This window comes from Lytechinus variegatus, chromosome 2 (assembly GCF_018143015.1).
Source record: "Lytechinus variegatus isolate NC3 chromosome 2, Lvar_3.0, whole genome shotgun sequence".
Classification (NCBI taxonomy): Eukaryota; Metazoa; Echinodermata; class Echinoidea; order Temnopleuroida; family Toxopneustidae; genus Lytechinus; species Lytechinus variegatus.
In genome coordinates this window covers 12,475,827-12,498,394 of record NC_054741.1, presented here as the reverse complement: position 1 = coordinate 12,498,394, position 22,568 = coordinate 12,475,827, and the positions used below count along the sequence as shown (strand labels likewise).

At 35.5% G+C, this 22,568-nt stretch overlaps 1 protein-coding gene and 1 long non-coding RNA gene across 4 annotated transcripts in view; one reads left to right on the top strand and one right to left on the bottom strand.

Moving 5' to 3' along the window:
- The window catches only part of LOC121407344 (deleted in malignant brain tumors 1 protein-like), a 104,816-nt gene that overhangs the window by 23,056 nt on the left and 59,192 nt on the right, over positions 1–22,568 (bottom strand). For 2 of the 3 annotated variants that reach the window (XM_041598384.1, XM_041598385.1), the window contains 2 exons: positions 17,419–18,509; positions 94–423 (listed from right to left, as the gene is read on the bottom strand). In XM_041598384.1, the coding sequence (XP_041454318.1) occupies positions 94–423; positions 17,419–17,593 (505 nt within the window). In that variant the 5' untranslated portion in view covers positions 17,594–18,509. Of the gene's footprint in view, positions 1–93; positions 424–17,418; positions 18,510–19,947; positions 20,031–22,568 lie in introns of those variants that run through there. The other variant, XM_041598386.1, reaches the window with a different exon arrangement.
- LOC121407345 lies at positions 12,518–13,682 on the top strand. Its single transcript, XR_005968908.1, has 2 exons — positions 12,518–12,884; positions 13,314–13,682. It is a non-coding gene; the product is annotated as an uncharacterized LOC121407345 (long non-coding RNA).

Genomic DNA, 22,568 nt, shown 5'->3' with positions numbered 1-22,568 from the left:
TCAGAATTTTTTCAATGATTCTGTAAGTTGGTTAAAAATATTTCTGAGAGTGTGTGGCAGAATCCGAGAAAGGAAAAAAGCTTTCTTCCTTACCTGTTGGCTGCGGGAGTTGACACAATAACTGCACACTTTGGCAGCCACGTTCCATCGAGAAATCCTCAAATTGGCAATTGGAGAGGTGGGTGCTATTGGTCCTACAATGAAAATTCTCAAAAAGGGTTGGGTAGCCATCTTTGCCGAGTGGAATGGTGAGTTCTGAATGCGAAGCCACAGCGGCACCTGGGTAGCCCATTTGCCTGCAGACGATGTCAGCTTCTGTGATCGTCCAGGAGTTATTGCAGACAGTACCCCATGAGCCTTGGTAGAAGATGAGCAGTAGACCCGCATTGGTCACATAGCCATTGACTAGCTTGACTGAGAAATCTGAAAGATAGAAGATGACAGAATAATGCAATATAACATCTTCAAAATCTTCATGTATCTATTAAACTATTCTCTTAGTGTCTCTTTCTTACATTGAGTTTTCAACAGTATAAATTTGCTGCATTACAAATCATATTTACCATTACTGCATTACCATTGCAATAAACATTAAGCAATCAAAGTTCATTATCTTTCTTCTAATGAAAATTTTTGTCATTACATTAATCATGGATCACCGTTTTATCTATGTGTACGTCATGTTCATAATCATGATACTCAAAAGGGCTCCCTTGCCAATTGACTTGAACTGGACAATCTGTCTTTTTAAAGAAAATGTAAATAAATAAATAAATAAATGAATAAGTAAATGGAGAAAATAAATCAATTAAATAAACAGATAAATAAACATCATAATCATAACCATTATTATAACATCAACTTCTGAATACATGCAAGTAATAACCATATCATTAATCCCTTCTCTTCTCAGTCTGCACATCCCATGGACTCTTTTCGCAGATCACACAGTTCCCAGCATGCACTGGGCTTATAGGAACCCCAAGGTCATGCTAAAACCTCTCTGACATTGCACTTCAGAGTGACAGTCATTACAAGGGGAAACTTGAGATGTTGATTTCCCTTCGACCTGATAGGTAACATACTCAAAACCCACGAACATGTTCTTCTCCTTCCCCTGACGGGAAAACACATTCCAAAGTCACGTCTGAAACAACTTCACTCAATTTGAAGGTAGCTGTGATCGTGTCTCTCATATCACTTGGTGTCTTTCAAGGTCATGATGGTATTGGCAATGAGGCACAATGATATGGAAATATTGTGGACTTATTGTCATTGTTTCTGACTTTGAACTAACTTTCCTGAAAGAGAGTTAATCAATGAATGTGTATTTATAATAAGTAGTTTGTTGTTATGACCCGAGATGAATTTAACTGAACCAATTATAAATACTTAAATGGTTTAGAAGGAATGCATACAGAAATCTAAAAAATAATCAGACTTGAAAATGCGAGAATTGCTTCTCATACTCTCGCCTTGTAATCAGAGGGTCAAATCCCACCACGGCCTAGCGTCCTTTGGCATCATCAATCCACACATTGCCGCTCTTACCCAGTTGCTAATTGGGTACCGGTAGGAAACAACCATCACTGTAGCAAAGTGTGAACCTAACAGGCTGCTTGAAATGCTATAAATCCTGTGACCGGGTAATAATAACTGTGAAGCACTTTGAACAGTCATAGATTGATAAAGCGCTATATGCAGTAAATGCCAATTATTATTATTATTATTATAGTCCTTGGAAATGAAATTTTTCACATAGTCATGGTACATGTAAATGCATGATCTAAAATATTAATCTGCTAATGAAATGGTAAGTCACCCAGACAATCTATAGATTTGCCTGCCTCTCAGGTAATGAATCTTTAATCTATAATACAAACATTATCGACTTCTCCCTAGATGCAGACAAAACCAGCTCTAATGTGGAGTCATCCATTGAACCATATGTAGTTGAAAAAGCAAAAGCATAATTGCATTGTTCATAGGCACACAACCACAATATGCCAATTTGATGTTTAATGGAATATATATCAAAAACCACCTGCCCTTTTTCCATACTTTATTAAGAATACTAGTGTCTAGTGATGAAAGGTCTAAGAAACCCAATGCAGACAATAATAGAAATGATAGAAGTAACTGTCAATTTGATAAATTTGTCACAAACAATAACATTTTTAATTTATTTTTTAACCCCTTGTTATATTCTTATACGTGTATACAGAAAATGTTTAAGATTTCAAAATTTACTATTACAAAATCAAATCTATTCAAATAATATTCGATTATGGCTATAAATTTCGGTTTCATGTGCAGTAGTGTAATACTAAACAAAATTCCCTTAAATTCCTTTAAAAGCACCTAAAAAGTCAAATTACAAGACAAAAGGATCGTGATTGTTTGTGTTCTGAAAAATTTTGCCACAACATTTTAAGATATATGAATATCAAACATCATTGAATTATGGTGGAAATACTAATGTATCTGTTAATGATTAGTGGTGAACTTTCTAAAGCCATTCAAAGCTTTGGTAAAGGTTCCATGATGTAAATTACTTGAGTATTATCTAACATTCCGTTACTACAAATTTGTAGTGGATGCTTTTTAGTAGTTAAAATTGTAATTTGTCATTTTCATGCCGTAAAGATTAACAAGTGGAATGCCTCTGGCCGTCTCACCTGCATCATGCGATTCAACATAGCAGCAGTGCTGACTTTGAAAACTACTATAACTCGCACAAGATGTTCAGTGATATTTGGTTACTCTTATTTCCACGTTTTATGAATTAGACCAATACACTTACAGAGATAGGATGGTAATTCAACAAATACCCCCAATGCGGCCAAAGTTCATTGACCCTAAATGACCTTTGACCTTGATCATGTGACCTGAAACTTGCACAGGATGTTCAGTGATACTTGATTACTATTATGTCCAAGTTTCATGAATCAGATCCAAAAACTTTTAAAGTTTTGATTGTAATTCAACAGATTCATTGACCCTAAATGACCTTTGACCTTGGTCATGTGATGTGAAACTCATGCAGGATGTTTGGTGATACTTGATTAACCTTATGTCCAAGTTTAATGAACTAGGTCCATATATTTTCTAAGTTATGATGACATTTCAAAAACTTAACCTCAGGTTAAGATTTGATGTTGACGCTGCCGCTGCTGCCATCCGAAAAGCGGCCCCTATAGTCTCACTCTGCTATGCAGGTGAGACAAAAATTGCAACCTTGTGGTTACTCTTGGTAATTTTTCTATTTTTTTTATCAAAAAATAGCCTTTCGAGCACTTTATTTTAGTAGTTGGATATTAAAATGCTTCAGAAAATACTCTCAAATTTTGAGCCCATTTCATATCAGATAAAGAATTTATGAATGAAAAAAAAAGATGTTCTAACTTGATTGGACAACCGGTCAAAATAATTTGTGGTGTAAAATCCCTAAATCTATCCAATAGATATCATTCTTATATTATATCCTTTACATCATTACCAATTTAGAACACACAAATTCACATAATCTAGTAATGAAATAAGAAGAGTTACATTTACATATGCTTTAAGAAGATTTACCAGATGTAAAGATGAACTTTAATGAATGCAGTACTTAAACAATATTCCCAAACCAACAATACATTCATATCTTGATTAGATAGCTACCCTCCACAATATACTTGCACATATTTATTATCATGATAAATCATTTCATCTTTTTATGGAGGTAGTTAACATGAATGTCAGGTATCAGTTAATGCTGAACCTGATAAACAGATAAAAATGGTTAATTGAAAATAATACTTTGGAGAGTTGATCTTTTTTTGGCAAACCAGTATGACTTCATGAGGAAACCTTAAGTGCATTAAGAAAGAAAGTCTAGAATTTCTACCATGCCGATTTTGCACCATTACTTTGTGTTTGTATTCAATTACATCCAACCGCTCTTCTCTGTAAATCCCATTCTGAGCACTGTATCCTCAACATTAGCGATTGATTGTGGGATTGATATTTACAATGATATCATGGGGCACCCCCTCACAGCTTACCATTGTCCCTCTTTCTCTCTTTCTATTTATTCTGCTCCCTCTCTGTTTTCTATCTCCTCCCACACTTTCTTTGTTTTCCCCTCTCTCTCTCTTCTATCCCCCTATCTCCCCATACCTCTCTTCACCCATCCGGCCCCTTTCAATCTCTTCCTTTTCCTCTACCTTTCCCTCTCATCGACAGGAAAATTTGTCTACTTCAAGCTATCACTACACTCTGATAGTTTTTTAAATGGTAACAGACACTCTCAAAATAATCTACTCACAATATTGATACCACGTCCAAAGGGCACTTTAAAGAAATTCTATTTAAAAATTTGAAAGATTCTTGTTATTTTTTAAAAAGAAAATGTTCATTTTTTTAAAAATAGAAATCAATTTTAAGTCCATACTACAACTTTGGTAAAGTGCCATTTTAATGCAAAATACTTGTGTATCATATAACAAGCCAATCTTACAGAAATATAGTAGATGTTGAACCTGTTTTCAACTGCTGATTCTCTGGGAAAACTTCATTTAATTCAAATCTAAATATGTAGCCCCCTCTGCTGCAATGTTTTTATTTTTCTTTAAAAAGGCTCTTTAAGAAATTAACTTGCAAATTTCGTCATTGGATATTAGAAAGCTCTTGACAAAAGCACATCCTGACACTTCCATGCTTTGGAATTTATTAACCCTTCCCCCAAAAAAACATATTTTCTTTTGATCAAGCACCCAATCAAAATAAACTTTCATGTGCAATCACAGAATTTTTTCTGTAAATTGGACGTACATTTCATGTCATATAAAAGTTCTGTATTACAGCATACGCATTCATTTAATCTAGTAAAACATTTGAGATATTTCTTTAAATGTTATAAATTTGAACAAAAAAAAGAAAATATAACCAGTATGAGTGTACATAGGAAATTTAAGAAGTTTGACACTTGAGCAAAAGGCCCTTCATTTTTAACCTAATCAGCCAGAGAGAAAAGTCAATGAATCAACAATTTCAATTTGATGGCATTTGACTCTCAACGAGCAAGATGAGGTAAACTCTCTTTTTACAGGACACATTCAATCAAATGATAGACATTTACTCACTCCCATCAAATCATTGCTCTTTCCTTGTCTTCTCACAAGGTTTCTTTGGAATATAAATGTCAGTTGTGGTAACAATCTAAAGTTGCATTCAAAAGAATCCAATAAAATGTCCACCCACATGTTTTTATGTATAACAAGAATGATTGGAATGCCTTTGGCAGTCTCTTCTGCCTTACATGATTCTATATAGCTGTAGTGCTGAATAAGATGGACAAATAAATCATTTGATAATAAAATACAATTTTTACTGATCTCAACTGACCTTTGATGTTCATCATGTTACCTGGAATTTGTGCAAAATTATCATAATGACACTTGACGACCCATATGTCCAAGTTTCATGCAATATTTAAATCCATTTACTTTCAAAGTTATAGTAAAATTTTAAAGCTTAATCTTGTTTGAAATTTAATCTTGATACCAAAACACGGTCAAAGATCATTGATTTAATGACCTTTGACTTTCATCATGTGACCTTAAAATAATGCAAGATAATCAGTAATACTTGATCAACTTATACAGTATGTCCTAGTGTCATTATCTAGTTCTATAGACAATGAAACTCATGACATTTCCATAGAGTTAACCTTGGATAAGATTTCAATGTAGACAATGTAGCAGTGGCACCTACATTTTTACTCTGCAATGCAGGCAAAATTTAAAAAGTGCCAAATGATTCTAGTATAAAATGCATAATTGCAACAATTACCCCCATCATGGACAAATATCAATGACCTTAAATGACCTTGGTCATGTGACCTGAAACTCGCATGTTCAGTGATAATTTATTACTCTTGTGACCAATATTTATGAATTAGATCCATAAAATTTCAAAGTTATGATGGCAATTCAACAAATACCCACAATATGGCCAAAGTTCATTGACTATAAATGACCTTTGACCTTGGTCATGTGACCTGAAACCTATGAAGCTATAGTCTAGTTCTGTATGAGGCCTATATGTTCCAACATCATTATAAGGTTAACTGATTCAATTTGATTGCGACACCGACAACAAGTTTGGCTGGGACGGAACTACCATATCGCAACCAACCATGAGCACCGTGTATACAACATGACGTCGTTTACATCATCACAAATCAAATATGCAAATGACACATATTACTACAAAACTCAGGCACGATCTTCTGTAATACTTCATTACTCTTATCTCTAACCTTCATGAACTAGCTCCATATAATTTCTAAGTTATGACATTTCAAAAACTTAACCTTAGGTTAAGATTTCAATGTTGATTCCCCCAACATGATCTAAGTTCATTGACCCGAAATGACCTTTGACCTTGGTCACGTGACCTGAAACACAGGCAGGATGTTCAATAATACTTGATTAACCTTATGTCCAAGTTTAATGAACTAGGTCCGCACACTTTCTAAGTTATGATGTCATTTCAAAAAGTTAACCTTAGGTTGAGATTTCACTGTTGACGCTGCCGCCGTTGTCGAAAAAAATGCGCCTATAGTCTCGTACTGCTATGCAAGCGAGACAAAACTAAAATATCAGCAAATAGATAAAAGTAAAGTTAAAAAGAAACAGGCATCCAAGCAGAAGGAGAAAGAGAGAAAGGAAAATAATATTAAAAAATGCAATACATAATAAACCCAAGAGATATTGAAGGAATGAGTAATTAAAATCTTCAGATCAAACCAAACTTTGACACAAGATCAATTCACGCAGGTTTTGACGAGACACCTAGAACGGAATGATTGAAGTACAAAATGATAAAGGAATTAGACATCAAACCCCAAATCTGACATACGATCCCAAAATGGCACATCCGCCAAACATGCCGATGAGGTAAAACTAGGGTAAATGGGATACCCCTCATCTCATCAAAATGCACACCACGTGCTGTCGAGGGTAACATACTTGACCGGGTAATGGCCTTGTCCGAATCCGACACTAGCTTGTCGAACCCTGTTGGCTTCTATAATGGGACATTTGGTACAAAATCAATAGAAGCGAGATCGACGGGCGCAGTTCTGATTTACCCCGGCTCACACCTCGGCAGACGATGCACACCGTCTCCGCGATCGATCATATCGAAAAGAGAGAAAGTTTACCGCTGCCGATCGGGAAATACAAGTCCTCAGTGGCTTCGGTGGCCACACTTGCAAACCTGAGAGCGCGGGTGCTCAAAACTGTTTGCAAGGTTCAAAATCAATATAGCACGAGACATTTTTGTTCCATCTGATGTTGACAGTTCGGGGGCACATGGACAAAACACCCACATGAGAAACATTCTTTGGAAGCTAAGAGTAGGTGGGAGTTTCTGGAAAGAAACAAGTGATTTGTCAAGTTAAGGAGTGTCTTGATCAAACTTATTAGAAGAAGTTTTTTTTGGGGAAGGTCACAAGTTTTGATCACCATGACATTCTGGTTGAAACCAACACTGATACCAGAGTGTCATGATCGTTGCGACTAGAATGCTTGACAGTTAAAAATCTTTTTATTTTCAATTCCAGAGGGGAAAAAGTGCCTTTATCACTTTTGTATTGAATCAATCAACTCAAAAATATAGTCAAGTTCCACAATTTTACAAACTAAAGAACACAGGTTATGCCTACTGTTGTTATCACAACTGGATGTTAAATATTAAAACTTAATTTCATTCAAATTTCACAAAGAGTTTCAATAAATATTAAAAAAGAAGAGTACGACAAAACGTCATCCAAATTGGGCAAAATATGAGTTTCTTACAAAAAACATACAACCTCTCACTTCTTGCTTGAAAAAACCCTGATAGTGCCCAAATATATGCGTACCAATTCATTTTTTCACTAGATTCAGGGATTTTGTTGATAAAGGCTGCATTTTGAGGTCTCCAGAATATGAAATCCCTAAAATTCAATGTTATTTCACCTCATAATATGGTCAAGCTCAGAGTAGCAACCAAAAGTTGTAGAGTAAGTGACCAACACTCCTAAATTTCATCAAATTGACAACCGATGTTTGCACTTTGCAGAAACGTAGTATGACTTACGATCCGCTATCATACTTACTTCACAGCCACCACATTTTATATGCATGACTAACACAGAGAAATATGAAAAAGGAAATATTCTGCATAACCATCGAAAGAATTCAGAACACATCTAAACTTCCAAGAATGAAAACCTAGATACAGAAAGTAGATGAAAATTGTAAAAATGTTAAAAATCAGGTCAATACAGTTTCAGAATTATATCATATTTTTCAACATACTTGGGAGATAAAGGCAATTTCTGACGATGCCTCCCTGTTCCAGTTCCCAATTTCCTGTGGAAATTGTTTTCTGAAAAGATCCGAGATGATAAAGGGAAGGGGAGGAAACCGGAGATTGTGCATTCTCAAGAAACTCTTCCCGGTGCTTTGCCACAAAGACGCTATCTAATGGAGAAGGCTAGATCATCAGGAACATTATACCAGACATCTTACAGAAGAGTGAAAAAATCTAAAATAGGTTAATCTATGGATGTAAAATAAGAAGAAAAGAACAGGGATGAAGAAAACAGCTATAAGATAAAGGGAAAAAAAGAAGAAAAAAACAAAGAGAGAGGGGTGGGGGAGGGGATCTAGAGATAGAGAGGGGTAATGTAAATAGAGACAGAGATATATGGGAGTCAAATGGAATTAAAGAATGAAAAGAGGGGGGGGTGATATCTTTATTCATATCTTTACAAACTTGATAAATGATATTTGCCTTTCATACCAATTCACACTCTACATAAAGTGAAAACTGTAATATTAAAACAGTTTTACTATAAAGAATTAAAGCACTTATCCCACATATGAATGGGCCAAGAAGTGTCAACTTGATCACCGCACTTGATAAGTCAGCATTGGTGAAGGTGGTGCGCAAACTACCGTTTTTGAGGTGAGCTGGATGTAGCTTTAATCAAAATACGTAAGACTTATATAACATAATTTCCATCTTCATTAGATGCTCAAGGTGCTTCAGAGCAGAACAACAAAACACATTACATATCATACATGTTTGAACAATAGGTTGATGTCTGTCAAAAAACACTCGTATGTAGGCGTGTTTTTCAGGTTGCCCCTGAAGGTGGTCACTGAAGCCTGGGTTTCCGAACTATGTGGAAGAGAATTCCACAGGTTTGGCCCTGCATGACCGAAGGCCCGTTCCCGCCATGATTTCTTCAAAACTAGAATTTATAAAGATTATAATATAAGAGAGGTTGGCAAGGTTGGGTTGGCATTCTTTCCCAAGTGAAGCTGAGGAAGGGTAGTGGGTACAACCAGCTTGCCAAGGATGTTATAGTCTTGTTATTTAACAATAACATCAAGCACTTGTGTACAGATGGGGGCTCTTGCCTCTTGCCTCAACATCAAATTTTTCATAACCAAGAAAAAAAGGACTGAAAGAAGGGCAAAATATGATATCATTTTCAGAATATTATGTCAAAATATAACAAAAAATTGGATTTAAAAAATTTTTGCTCGTTCTCAACTTTTGTCAATTTTAAGCAATAAACCATATCTAGCACCTTTAAAATTTTTGGCTCATTACGCCACTGACATCAAGAGATGATTTTTTGCCATAAACACATCTAAGACCATTGAAATATATAGGAAATAAACAATATAATTATCTAACAGTTATTAGTTTGGTATTTATCAATTCTTAACGATCTGATAAAAAAGTAATTACAAAAATTTTCAATTATTGGAATGAAAATAGAAATATCAAAATTTCATGAAGCATTAAACAAAAGTAAAAGTGAAAGCATGATTTCATCTTTCTCTCGCTTGTACACAATGCTCCGTGTTTTGTGAAATTGTACAATAACTGAAAATCACCAAACTTCCCTTTTTTACATCAAATATTATTCCAGTGATAAGCTGGTTACGTGTTTTTTTAAATAACAAATCTATTTGATATTGACGTACACATGAATTTGGAATATCATATTTTTGAGAGTGTACAAGTTTTCATAAATGACCTTTTACCAACCATTTCAAGCACTTGTAACAGAATATAAAAAAAATCACAATTTCTTGTACGTGATGTGCTTCGCAGTATCAGACAAAAATATGAAAACAACATCAAGGATGACTGTCTAGATTCTTACTAAAATCACATCCATTCGAAATGAATCTCTTTTGTCTGCGATGTACATCTATGGAAATTAAGAATGCATTGCAATCGACCATGCTTCCTTGTCTTTTACAAGAGCCACTCCCTGCCTGGCAAAAAAACACTTCTATTCATCAAAAGAAGTGATATGATATATGTTTTTGGAGGGCAGGATTTCATGCTATAGCACGAGTTAAATTTTCTCTTCGCTGGAAATGGAAGGAATTTTTTTTTGTTATTGAAAATTGCATTAAAATAACCTTCAGTTATAATTGTTTTTTTTTTTGCTTGAAAAGTAGTGAAATATCTGTCATGAATTGTTAGTTGTACCTTTGGTTTAGGAGAGGAATGTCTCTCAAATGGCAAGAAATTCTACAATTAAATTTGATCTAAATTGTGACATACAGGCTATGTAAGGAGAAGTGCATATCTGAATGTATGTCACATTGAATCAATAAAATAATAAAGAGGGGAGGGGGCATGACAATATCTCAAACATTAGCTATCAAATGAGAAATGCAACTTTAATGATAAAAAGAGAAGCTAGTTCTCTTTAATAATTTTTTATACATGCAGCTTTATAGAGCAATCATTTAGTATCATTTGAAACAGTAATACATAAATCTTAAAAACTTTCAGAACAATATGTATTTTCATAAACAATTAAAAACAAAGTGCATTTGAAATGAAAACATTGTTAAGGATTGGCCAGAACCTTCAGAATACCCTCAATTACTTTGTCAGAGTTTTTCTGCATCACAATGTTTCTACATGATGTTAACATCAGAAAATGACACCCATCATAATCACATTAATATGTGCCTGAGGACATTCATATAATTGTCTAAAGTAATGTCATATATATGTTTACCTAACGCTGCAGCTGAAATGCGAAAATCTTTCACTTGGTACACATGCCACTAACGATGATAAAAATAGATGTGAACTGTGCACTAGAATTCACTGGGCTTGAATAGAAAACATGTTATCTTTCCAAATTAGATTTGTTGTTATAAATAAGGCTATAATATTGAATTTAATTCTTTAACTTCTTTCCATTTCCATAAATTTAAAATTTGAAGATTTATGTATAGTATATTGCTTATTTCAACTATCAAATATTCATAACTTTCTTCACTCAAATTGTTCACTCAATTTCGTTTAAACTTTCACCTATCAGCTTCTTTGAATTTTCTTCTGAATTCTCTGAAGTCTTGGTTTTATCTGTTGAATAATGTGCAATATCCTGAAAGTTTCAAATGATTTCTTGATTAAATAATTGAATTTCATTGAACTGCATTCAATTTTTTAATGAATATTTATCTTAAGTAGATTCTGTCTTTTACAGATTCCCTGTATCATATCATCATTCCAAACAAGATTTTACATAATTTATCTAAAACTTGTAAATTCACATATATTCTTACATCAATCAAAGTATTTTTATTCATTTTCACTAACAACAGCTTTTTATAAATCAAGCATGTTTATATCTCTGAATTTTTCACTCAATATACTTTTTCACATATATACTGTGGTAATGCGATTGTTACATAACTTATTGTTACGTAACATCGCTGGATGCATAGAGTTATGCACCTATTGCGACAACCTGCAACGCATTGTGATGTCAACATATTTTCTTTTTCAAGTTTGTTTTGTCAGAGAAATAGATTTCCTCTCAAAAGCAGGTGTAACATATTTTCTTGTGCTGATCAACAACCATTATCATCTGAATATTATTTGAATTGTTATGTTGGAAAGTTTTACAACAGCTTACTTTTGAGTAGAAGTACATGTGCTATTGAATTGATGACATGAATATTTTATATGAATGTAAAATGTGTGGTTATTTCATAAATTTCTTTTAACTTACTAATAATTAAAAGAATATGAACTGTGGTTGATGATAATTGTGGTTACGAATGAGAGAGGTAGATGATTGACGGTATATACTGTAGACTGCAGACAATACTTTGCTGTCTTTTCCAATATTTTCTCACTTTTTAAAAACATAATGTTAGAAGATCAATCAATTATTTTCATAAGTTGTTTCTAGGTTTTATAGATTTTTTTTACCAATATCAAAATATCTGAATACAATTGCTATTTAGTTGGTTCATATTTCTATTTGTATCATATATTCTTGTTTGAAATTTGAACATTTCAGCCTACTACTAAAAAGATTATATCCTGATAATTTCATGTAATTCCATGCTTGAGGTTTTATATAAACAAGACATAAACACGCACACAATCAAATTAAATTTTGATGTATAACTGGTTGTAGGATCTTATTCAAAACTAGATAACCCTTTTGTTAAAGTCCATGTTTTGTTAAACTCTTTTGTTAAACTCCATGTACAGATGTGGACTGCATACCTTAGTAACTAAACTGTAGGCATGATAGGTTGCCAGGTATTTTAACAGGCTGGGTTGTCATAATAAGTAGACTATGGTTTAACAGGTGTATAGGATTACAGACTCTTTGTGTTTCATATTTCTGTTTGGTGTGCTGGCAAGAAAAGCCAAGCCAGCTCACTCTCACTTTTGATTTCGGAGAAGAAGGTCCAATTTGGGGTGTTTCCTAACCAAGGAAAAGGGCGTGTGCCACCCTACCCAGTGCAGGGAGGTTCCTTTCTACTCGATGCCGAATTGTAAGTAATGTTTGGTTCATACGTTTTAATATTAATACAATTCTTATGCTTAATATGGCATGTCTGTTTTCAGAAAGAAAGACAGATTTACATATATATATATTCTGCTCATTTTGTCACCAAATGACATCTTACTCCAGTCTTCAATGTGAATATAATTATCCTTACTAAAATGAACAAAGTTGTATTTTTCAAGTCTGTTAAAGTCAATTATATAATTGATCTACGATTCAGAGAGAGAAATAATTATATTAGATTTCTCAACTGTTATGTATTTTCTTGACTATCAGAAAGCTTATGCTAATAGAAGCTTGTTATTCATTTACTTTGATAATAAATATGAAAGCTAATTTTGATAAGCTGATATCTTTGTGAATAGAATATTGTTAGGGCCTTTGCTGTTAAGTATTTGGTCTATTCCTATTTTAGACGGCTGTCAACCTAGGGTCAGCCCAGGGTCAATGTAGAGTCAATGTAGGTCAGGGTAGCACCTACCCTCTATGTCCAGGTCATGAGTCACAATGTCATTCGAGGGGAATGACTCACTTCAGTCAGCCGAAGCTATTGTTCGTCGGACTCGACCGTAATTCTTCCAAGTTAGAGCTTCAACTCAACTCTTGTTCTTCATTCTTCAAGGACACGTGTCTTCGCTGATGACGTCAGTCGTGTTCTTCGTCGTCGATCATCGGCATACTTGTTCCTCGTCATAATCGTCCAATCTTCGTAGTCGTCGTGGTTTGTCGATCTCTTCTGTTTTCGAACTCCGCATTTACCCGATTGAAGGTTTGATCAAGCAATCGATAAACTTTCCAAGATTTTCGGTAACATAATTTAAAGGCCTATTTCCAGATCAATCTCTTCCCATAAACTTGGGACAGTCAATGATGATTATACTCCTTCTCTATATGAAATGATTTATTGAATATCTGTTTGCAATTATACTTATGTTCTCAACGATTCAATGTAAACGACTTATTATATTTTGTGACATTAAATTGATCACTTCATTTATATCTTGAATATCCTTTGGTCTTTTATTCAGGGTGGTTAAGTAGCCTGTAGATTAATAAGTTAATTAGAGCAGTTTCGCTCGTGACATTGGTAAAGTAACCCCCAAACCTCGCATATTTTTATTTTTTTAAACTTACACACTATAACCATTTTGAGGCACAAGCATCAATATAATGAAGTAATGAATTGAAAAAGCGCTATGGGGGAATTTTCAAGAACATAAGAAGGCTTTACTGGCAACAAATAAAAAGGCAGATACCATCTTCATTAGAATGTATCACACAATTAAGATTTCTTCTACATTTCATCTTTTCTGGAATGAAGTTGGAAAATTTACTTGTGATTCTTTCGAATTATATTTTTTCCCCTTATCATAGTAGTTACATCCTTGAAACCCTCCCATCGCTTCTCATTAAATATGAAAAATACATGTATTATTATTGAAATTAATAGAGAATTCCAACAATTAATAAAGTGTTAGAGAATATTTCAATCTGCTCCAAAATATCCTCCACATTATAGTTTGATATTTGTTAATGGAGATACAACCTTCTACCTCTTACCTTAACATACATACACTAAAATATATGGAGCACCACAATATGATGTATGTCACCTCTTCATTCCTGGGGATATAAGTATGGGAAGAACACCCTTGTTTTGTTTGAAATCAATTCTTCTCTGTCATCTCCGTCTTACGTTTTATCTCTACACACAGTGTCAAGTCATGATCTATGAGATCATTGTTTGATATCTATCAGTTATGACTGTATGGGTTTGCCATCAATACTTGACATGAAAGCCAAACCAATACAATGGCAGTGAGTCAAGCAAAGAATAGTCTTATCATGGTCAATTGTCACCTCATTTGCTTACAATTAGCAATCTTTGTATCTTTTGATAATAACAATAATAAATCCATTAGGTAATAGAGAAAACCTAAAACTGTCTTATTCCCCCCCCCTGTTTTTTAATATTTTGTCTTATTTTTTTGCCTTTTTTGCCTATCAACTCTACTCAGTTAGGGTGAACCTGGCCATAAAGAGTTGAGGTTCTCATTAAGGATTTTATCAATAATAACACTGTTTAACATGTTTAATCTTTTCTGAAATGAATTTAAGAAACTTAATTTAAAACAAGCGAAATGCCTCTGGCCGTCTCACCTGCATCACGCGATTCAACATAGTAGCAGTGCTGACTTTGAAAACTACTATAACTCGCACAAGATTTTCAGTGATACTTGGTTACTCTTATTTCCACATTTTATGAACTAGACCAATACACTTTACAGAGAAAGGATGGTAATTCAACAAATATCCCCAATGTGGCCAAAGTTCATTGACCTCACATGACCTTTGACCTTGATCATGTGACCTGAAACTTGCACAGGATATTCAGTGATACTTGATTACTCTTATGTCCAAGTTTCAAAAGTCAGATCAATAAACTTGCGAAGTTATGATGGTAATTCAACAGACACCTCCATTATGGCCAAAGTTCATTGACCTTTGACCTTGGTCATGTGACCTAAAATGCGCACAGGATGTTCAGTGATACTTGATTACTCTCATGTCCAAGTTTTATGAACTAGACCAACATACTTTAAAAGTTATGATGGTAATTCAACAAATACCCCCCAATTCGGCCAAAGTTCATTGACCCTAAATGACCTTTGGCCTTGGTCATGTGACCTGAAACTTGCACAGGACGTTCAGTGATACTTGATTACTATTATGTCCAAGTTTCATGAGTCAAATCCAAAAACTTTTAAAGTTTTGATTGTAATTCAACAGATATCCCCAATCGGCCAAAGTTCATTGACCCTAAGTGACCTTTGACCTTGGTCATGTGACATGAAACTCTTGCAGGATGTTTGGTGATACTTGATTAACCTTATGTCCAAGTTTAATGAACTAGGTCCATATATTTTCTAAGTTATGATGACATTTCAAAAACTTAACCTCAGGCTAAGATTTTGATGTTGATTCCCCCAACATGGTCTAAGTTCATTGACCCTAAATGACCTTTGACCTTGGTCATGTGACATGAAACTCTAATAGGGTCTTCAGTAATACTTGATTAACCTTATGGCCAAGTTTCATGACATAGGTCCATATACTTTCTAAGTTATGATGTCATTTCAAAAACTTAACCTCAGGTTAAGATTTGATGTTGACGCCGCCGCCGCCGTCAGAAAAGCGGCGCCTATAGTCTCACTCTGCTATGCAGGTGAGACAAAAAATGAAATTTACAACTACCCCCCCCCACTTTTCCTTGTTCTCAAAATACTATTTTTATACTGATATGGAATAACATAATTGGGGTAAATCATATCTGAAAATTATACATTTAGAACATGCTTACAATTCAGTATTCCAAGCAAAATAAAACCTTGTCAACAGATATGCAAAATCAGTTACCAATCATAACCATGAAATGAGCAAATAATGTGAAATTACAATTCTTTCCTGTGCTCACTGTTTTCCATTAAGTTCGTATCTGGCCATATTTGATATGTATATAATGCCATCATCAGGACAAACAAAACAAAACTCAGAAGAATCAAACACATTTAAAGTCTGATCTGTTTTCCAAACTAACCAACACATTTTAAATTTGTTTTTCACCATCCACTCAGAAATGACCTAAATTCCTTTTGCTGCCTTTTCTATAGAAATGCAATAAACATACTGACAGTATGTAAAACAAGCCAATGCCCTCTGTCAGTAAGTCGGGAAGATAATTTGTAAAATGAAAGATGAAGAGAAGCAAGATAAGGCTGTGTTAAATGTCAATTTTCATGTTTAAATAGTGCACATGATCTGAATCAGGATTGAAAACTCAATTACGAAACACAGAACACAAACATGATCAGCAGTGCACTGTTCAGTGTTAAAAATATAAAGCTATTTACTAATCAGCTTTATATCTATGATTTGTTGATCACCTTTTGATTTCCCACTTTTGTTCGCGCAGCCTTAGTGCGCAGTTTGACCCATCACAAGAAAGGTCAATTCTGGCACTGTATGTACAGGCTTCCACAGTGAGAGCAAATTTAAAGACTATTCAAAACTCTATCATGTTCAATGTCACACTTGTGATGCTGAAGGTCTAAAATCTAAGCTTATCGCGTTTACAAATGCATCTTTTTCGACGTTTAAATTTTCCTCCGAATTATGATTTGAAAGACATTTATTTTCAAGACCAAGAGCAAAGGACATTGAACACACCCTTTGTTTCTAATTTATGCGTCTTGTAATCGCCTTTTCAGTCATGATTCATATTGCTTTGTAAATTGGAAACTGACATAAAACACACCCAGGTCTCATGATTATCTAAAAAAAAAAAGGAAAAAACCCACAGAATGGTCCATCCAGTTTACTTGTTAAAAATACATGGGAGTGGGAGGGGGGGGGGTGGAGGCTATGCACCTTCCAATATACATTTTCTCTCTTTATATTAAAGGAGATGAACAAAAATATAAAGATTAGGGAGGAAAGGTAATAATTGCAAAAATCCTTACCATCTATGGGCTCAGGTGTATTGACTAGGTTTGCTATGACATCACCGATAAGCAACATCAAACAGATAGAGAAGACTCGCAGGACAAACCAAGATCTCTTCCATCTTTTCCATCGCTTTCTTCCCGTCCCAACCACCACCATCTCTATAACTTCTGTCACCTTCATGCTTGCCATCGGTCAATCGTGTTTATCAGCAAACTCTGATCTCTAACCAAACAGCCAACTAGAGATCTCCGAGCCACTGAGGTAATTCCATCTTGAATTCCAACACGGTCGGTCCAGTGAGCACGACTCAGCGGTCAGTGTTGACCAAGTGTCCCGTCCCTTGCATCAGAATTAGATAGGAGTGGATGCTTTGCCGATTGCCTCGCAGAGATTCACTGACCAGCCAGGATGGGGGAGAAAACAGGCTTTGTTTGCAGAGACTTCGTTTTATTCTTTCGCCTCTGTTCTCTCACTTTCACGTTGAGGTGTGGAATGATGTGATGCTGTTTGGTCTCTGTCTCAATCCCTCATCGATTCTTTCACATCCAAAGACATTCAAGGAATTCCATGAATTACCACCTCAAGCCTCCTATAGACATGTGATGAAAGCCGAAGACTCAGATGATCACTGACTGAAACCACACTCCTGTCACATCACAATTCTGTTTCAAAACCTTCATCTGCTTCGTATCTTTACGAGCAATTAATTAACCCACACTTACGAGTTTCTACAATTTTTCAAATCGCGGCAGCTATGCAATATGCTTCCCCCAACGTCACCTCCTGTCAAGCACAAAAGATGGAGTCACAATTAATCTGGGTAGAGATGAGACGAAGACACGAGACACCTGCTACTGATGAGGATTTTATCTTGTTTCTGCGGTGCATGGAGTCAGGTTACACGCACCACCTCTCACTGCTGATCAGAGGTGTCATGCGCTACACCTCTCTCATCGTTGTATACAATCACAGAGAGGCCTGGAATGCTGTCAGTTTACGAGATTGAGATGTAGGTTGCAATCTCTGCCTTGGGTTGGAAACGCAAGCTCTTTGTACTTTTCACCCTCCGGATGGTCTTAGGATGGTGCAGAGATGAGTTTTATATCTGAGGGGGAAAATAAACAGAGAAAAGGCTCATCATTAGTTAATGTGTGGAAGGAATGCTGTCAAGGACCCTGTAACATTTAGCCTAGCGATTGAACGTGGGGCTCATTTTTAAAATTGATCATATACAAACATTAATGCAATCAATTGTAGAAATGAGCCCTCTGATCGATCAGTAAGCTTTAAGTTACAGGGCGCAGGAATCAAGGTGGTACTCTGTTGATGGAAAATCAAGAGGGAATAGTCTAATAACTCTAACCTGCAAGGATTAATGTTTCAATGAAAATCTCCCAGGCAGAGTCGGAAGAACTCAGCAAATGTGTGGTGGGGGAAACAGGGGAAAATGGGAGAGAGCAAATGTGGAATGACCACACAAAGGGATGATTCTGAGTGTGGGGACAAGAGGGTGTTGACAAAGATTGTTAATTCAACAATCTGGTAAATACCTGGGGAAACTTGGAGTGCAGGTGTAAAGAAAGCAACAAGGGGGGGATTAATAGGTGAGAGAAAAAACACAGAGAAAAAATTGGAAGAATCATGGAGAGGAGAAAAGTCAAACCTTGTAAGGACAAAAACAACACAAACTACAAATAAAATAGAAAATGACGAAGAAAGTGTGAGGGGGGGTGGATGGGGAGGTAAGAGTTCAGAATGGGAAAAGATTGGAGAGAATGGAATTAATAGACAGCTAAAAAAATGAAAAACATTTTTTACAATTCTAAAATGTCTGTTTAGGACAGGAAATGGGATTTAGAGACCCCTTTTCCCACTTTGTTTAGAATCTACCATCCTTTCTGCCCTAAATTTCAAATGCTGCCACAAACTTTTGCATCCCTATATTTGATAATTTTCAAGTGGTCCTTTAATAGGCATCAAAAGGGAATGAAATAATGATGAAAAAGAAATATGATATTAATGAAATAATTGAAAAGAAGAAAATTTTGGAATGAAAATGTTCAAGAAAATAACAATGAGAACAGCAGCAAAAATAATTGTAACCAACAAAGTAAAGGAGAAAGAGAAAAAGATACTGAATATGCTTGGGATTGGTAAACAATTCTGAGTTGATGATACTTCATGTATTGAGTGAGAGAGGAAAACAAGGTATGATGTCATGGATCCCTACAAGTACTGCATACTTAACATGACAAAATAACAAAGGAAAAATACTCTTCAGAGCCACATGTTCCTTCTGTTTGAACATTCAGGTTAACGACTCTTTGGCTCTCTTGATATTCTCAAAGAAAATGAAATGGTGCTCACATTTACTCAAAGCTGTTTTCCATGAATAAAAATGAGAAAAACAGTACACATGTTTACTTCTTAAACTTTTTCTTGTAAGTAATGTAGATGCATTCAGTAATTGTTGGAAGTTAGGCCATTACATACTCACACAATCTAGGGTGAAAAGAGGCAATAATCATTAACAAAGAACTTACAGAAAGGAGACAAGAAGATATTGAGAGACGCCTTTATACATCGCTCATCCTGAGTCTCATGAAAAGACGACACCTTTAATCACTGTTAATAGAGACACAGAGAATACAATTCATCCAAGTGAAGGCTTCCAGGCAATATCAACATCCAACAGACGAGAGGAGAAGCAACACGGCAGGGGAGATAACATTGATGAGTGTTGTAATTGGGGGGATATAAAAGACAAATAGAAGTACATCATGTCTCTTGCCCTCCTGCCGACGAGATACCACAATGATATTGTTTTAATGCACTTTAACAAGTATGAGGAGTTGGGGTGCTGTTTTACTCCATGTGAAATTGATGGAGAATTATGAGTGCTTGTGTGGGGTGGTACTGGTATTGCCTTTTTCTATAATAAAAAGCATTGGTGGTAATTAACTAAAGTTCATTATCATGAAAGGCTAGTGGGTCAACAACTTTTTCCTGGGACATAAAATTTACCAAAGGCAACAAAATAAAGAAATATCCAACTGAACGTTTATAAGCTCTGAAGAGCAGGCAAAAGAATAAGGATTAATCAGTAAAAATTTAAGTGAGATCCCAGAAAACTGTTTTGGAATAAATGAGGTTTGAAATTATTCTGAAAAAAAGAAATGCTGTGATTGAATGAATGAGTCTGAGTATACTGTAGTCGGCTAATCTTGCACGATTTTGATTATATAGTCTCACTTGGATACACACAAGTTTTCAATCATCAGTTTCCTAGTTTCATACCATTTGGATCATTTATCTTATCATTGAATCCTCATCATTCTCCATCAGTTACATGAAAAGATGGTTTTTCATATTTGTTCAATCAGTAACTCATGTGTCTCACACTCTAAGACTTTTGTTTATAGTTCAACTCTTTTTTTATTCCACACTCCTCTTTATTTATCAGGCAAACACAGCAGGCATGAGTGGACATAAGAACACATGATCATGATGATGCAGTAAAGTCATTGGAACTCTATACAGATGATTAAAGTGCACAAGGATAAGAGATACTTGAGAACCAAACAACAAAGAAAATTAGTGCTGAAGATGATGAGACACGAGTTATGACAAATCTTCATAATGGTGATCTGAGGCCCTGTTTCATAAAGGACTTACAACTGTTGTAACTTAGCCTTTAAGGCAACTACCGTGGTAACAGGGCTCAGCAGCCAATCAGAATCAAGGTTAACATGGTGGTTGCCATAATGGCAGTTACTATAGTTTTAACTCTTTATGAAATGGGTCCCAAAAGACAAGATATTAAATTGATGTTGATTTGGTTGAGGCAAAAATAAGAAGACAAGATATTGTATCTTCTTATACCCCTTTCATGAACCCAATTATGCGGCTAATAGCAGCATAATTTGGTCGTAAAATCGGAGGAGGACCAGAGTTATCCGCATTATTTTAATGCTGCAATTATCCGCATAATAGCAGCATTGGGACCAGATTTTGACTTTATGAACGCATTTTGAAAGTAATGCAGATAATTGCCATGGAGCGGTCACAAAGTCACCCTTTTCCAACGCAACCGCATCGGAGGGGGTGTGCGCGCTTGCCATGATGATTATCCTCCTTTTTTCAGGACAGGCGCTCGTAAAAATAGTGCGGATTATTTCGGAGTTTATGAATGCAATTTTTATTGAATTATCCGCATCACTCTTAGGCGGCTAATTGGAGGATAGGTTTATGAAAGGGGTATTAAATTAACTGTCAGGATAAGAGGACATCCAGGATCATTGTCTTGTTCTCTCATCACTTTTAAGTGAACATGATAAAATCTTAAAATTTGGCATTGTATCCCAACTGATTTGACACCTGATAAGGTGTATTATTTCGTCTTTTCTCCTCAATCCTCAATGCCTTTCTCTTATTTATGATCTCATCACTGTGCATTATTAGGTGGTTTCAAACCGCCTTGATCACAAGAATCCCCGTTAAATTACAAGAACTTTTTTAGGCTAAAAAATACCCATTAATTATTCCTGCATTCACACCGCCCTGAAAAATACCCTTTCGGGATAAGTTCCCGAAGTCATGAGCATGCGCAGTATGGTCTGATAAGCAGGCAAGGCGCGAGATTCAAAATCACTAGCCCAGCAGCCACCCGCGGCTTCCACGCCCAACGACCCACTGGGCTAAAAGTTCCCGTAATTTGCTTTCACATCGCCAAAATACCTGCGACCTTGGAAAAATCCCCGCGAAAGTTCTCGTTATTTCGCCAAGTACCTACTATTTAGCGTAGTTTGCTTTCACATTACCAAAATACCTGGTATTTTCTGATCGCGGTAAATTTCCCGATCAGAGAATACCTGGAACTGACGAACTTCGAGGCGGTCTGAAACCACCTATTGAGTACCCCCAGATCACCCTCTTCTCTCTCTCTCCTTATATTTCTGTTTTATTTCTTTGATTTATGCAAACATAAAAAGAGGCTGCAAATAACGGAGTAACTTTTTTTTACAGGCATTCCTTTGAAGTTTTACAGAATGAGCCCTGCGACTGAATACTCAATCTCTTTAAACCCTTGGTCTACTTTTCGGTCACTATCCATCTCTGGAAAGCTGGAAGAGGTTCATTGTGTGATACACACTATTGACAATAT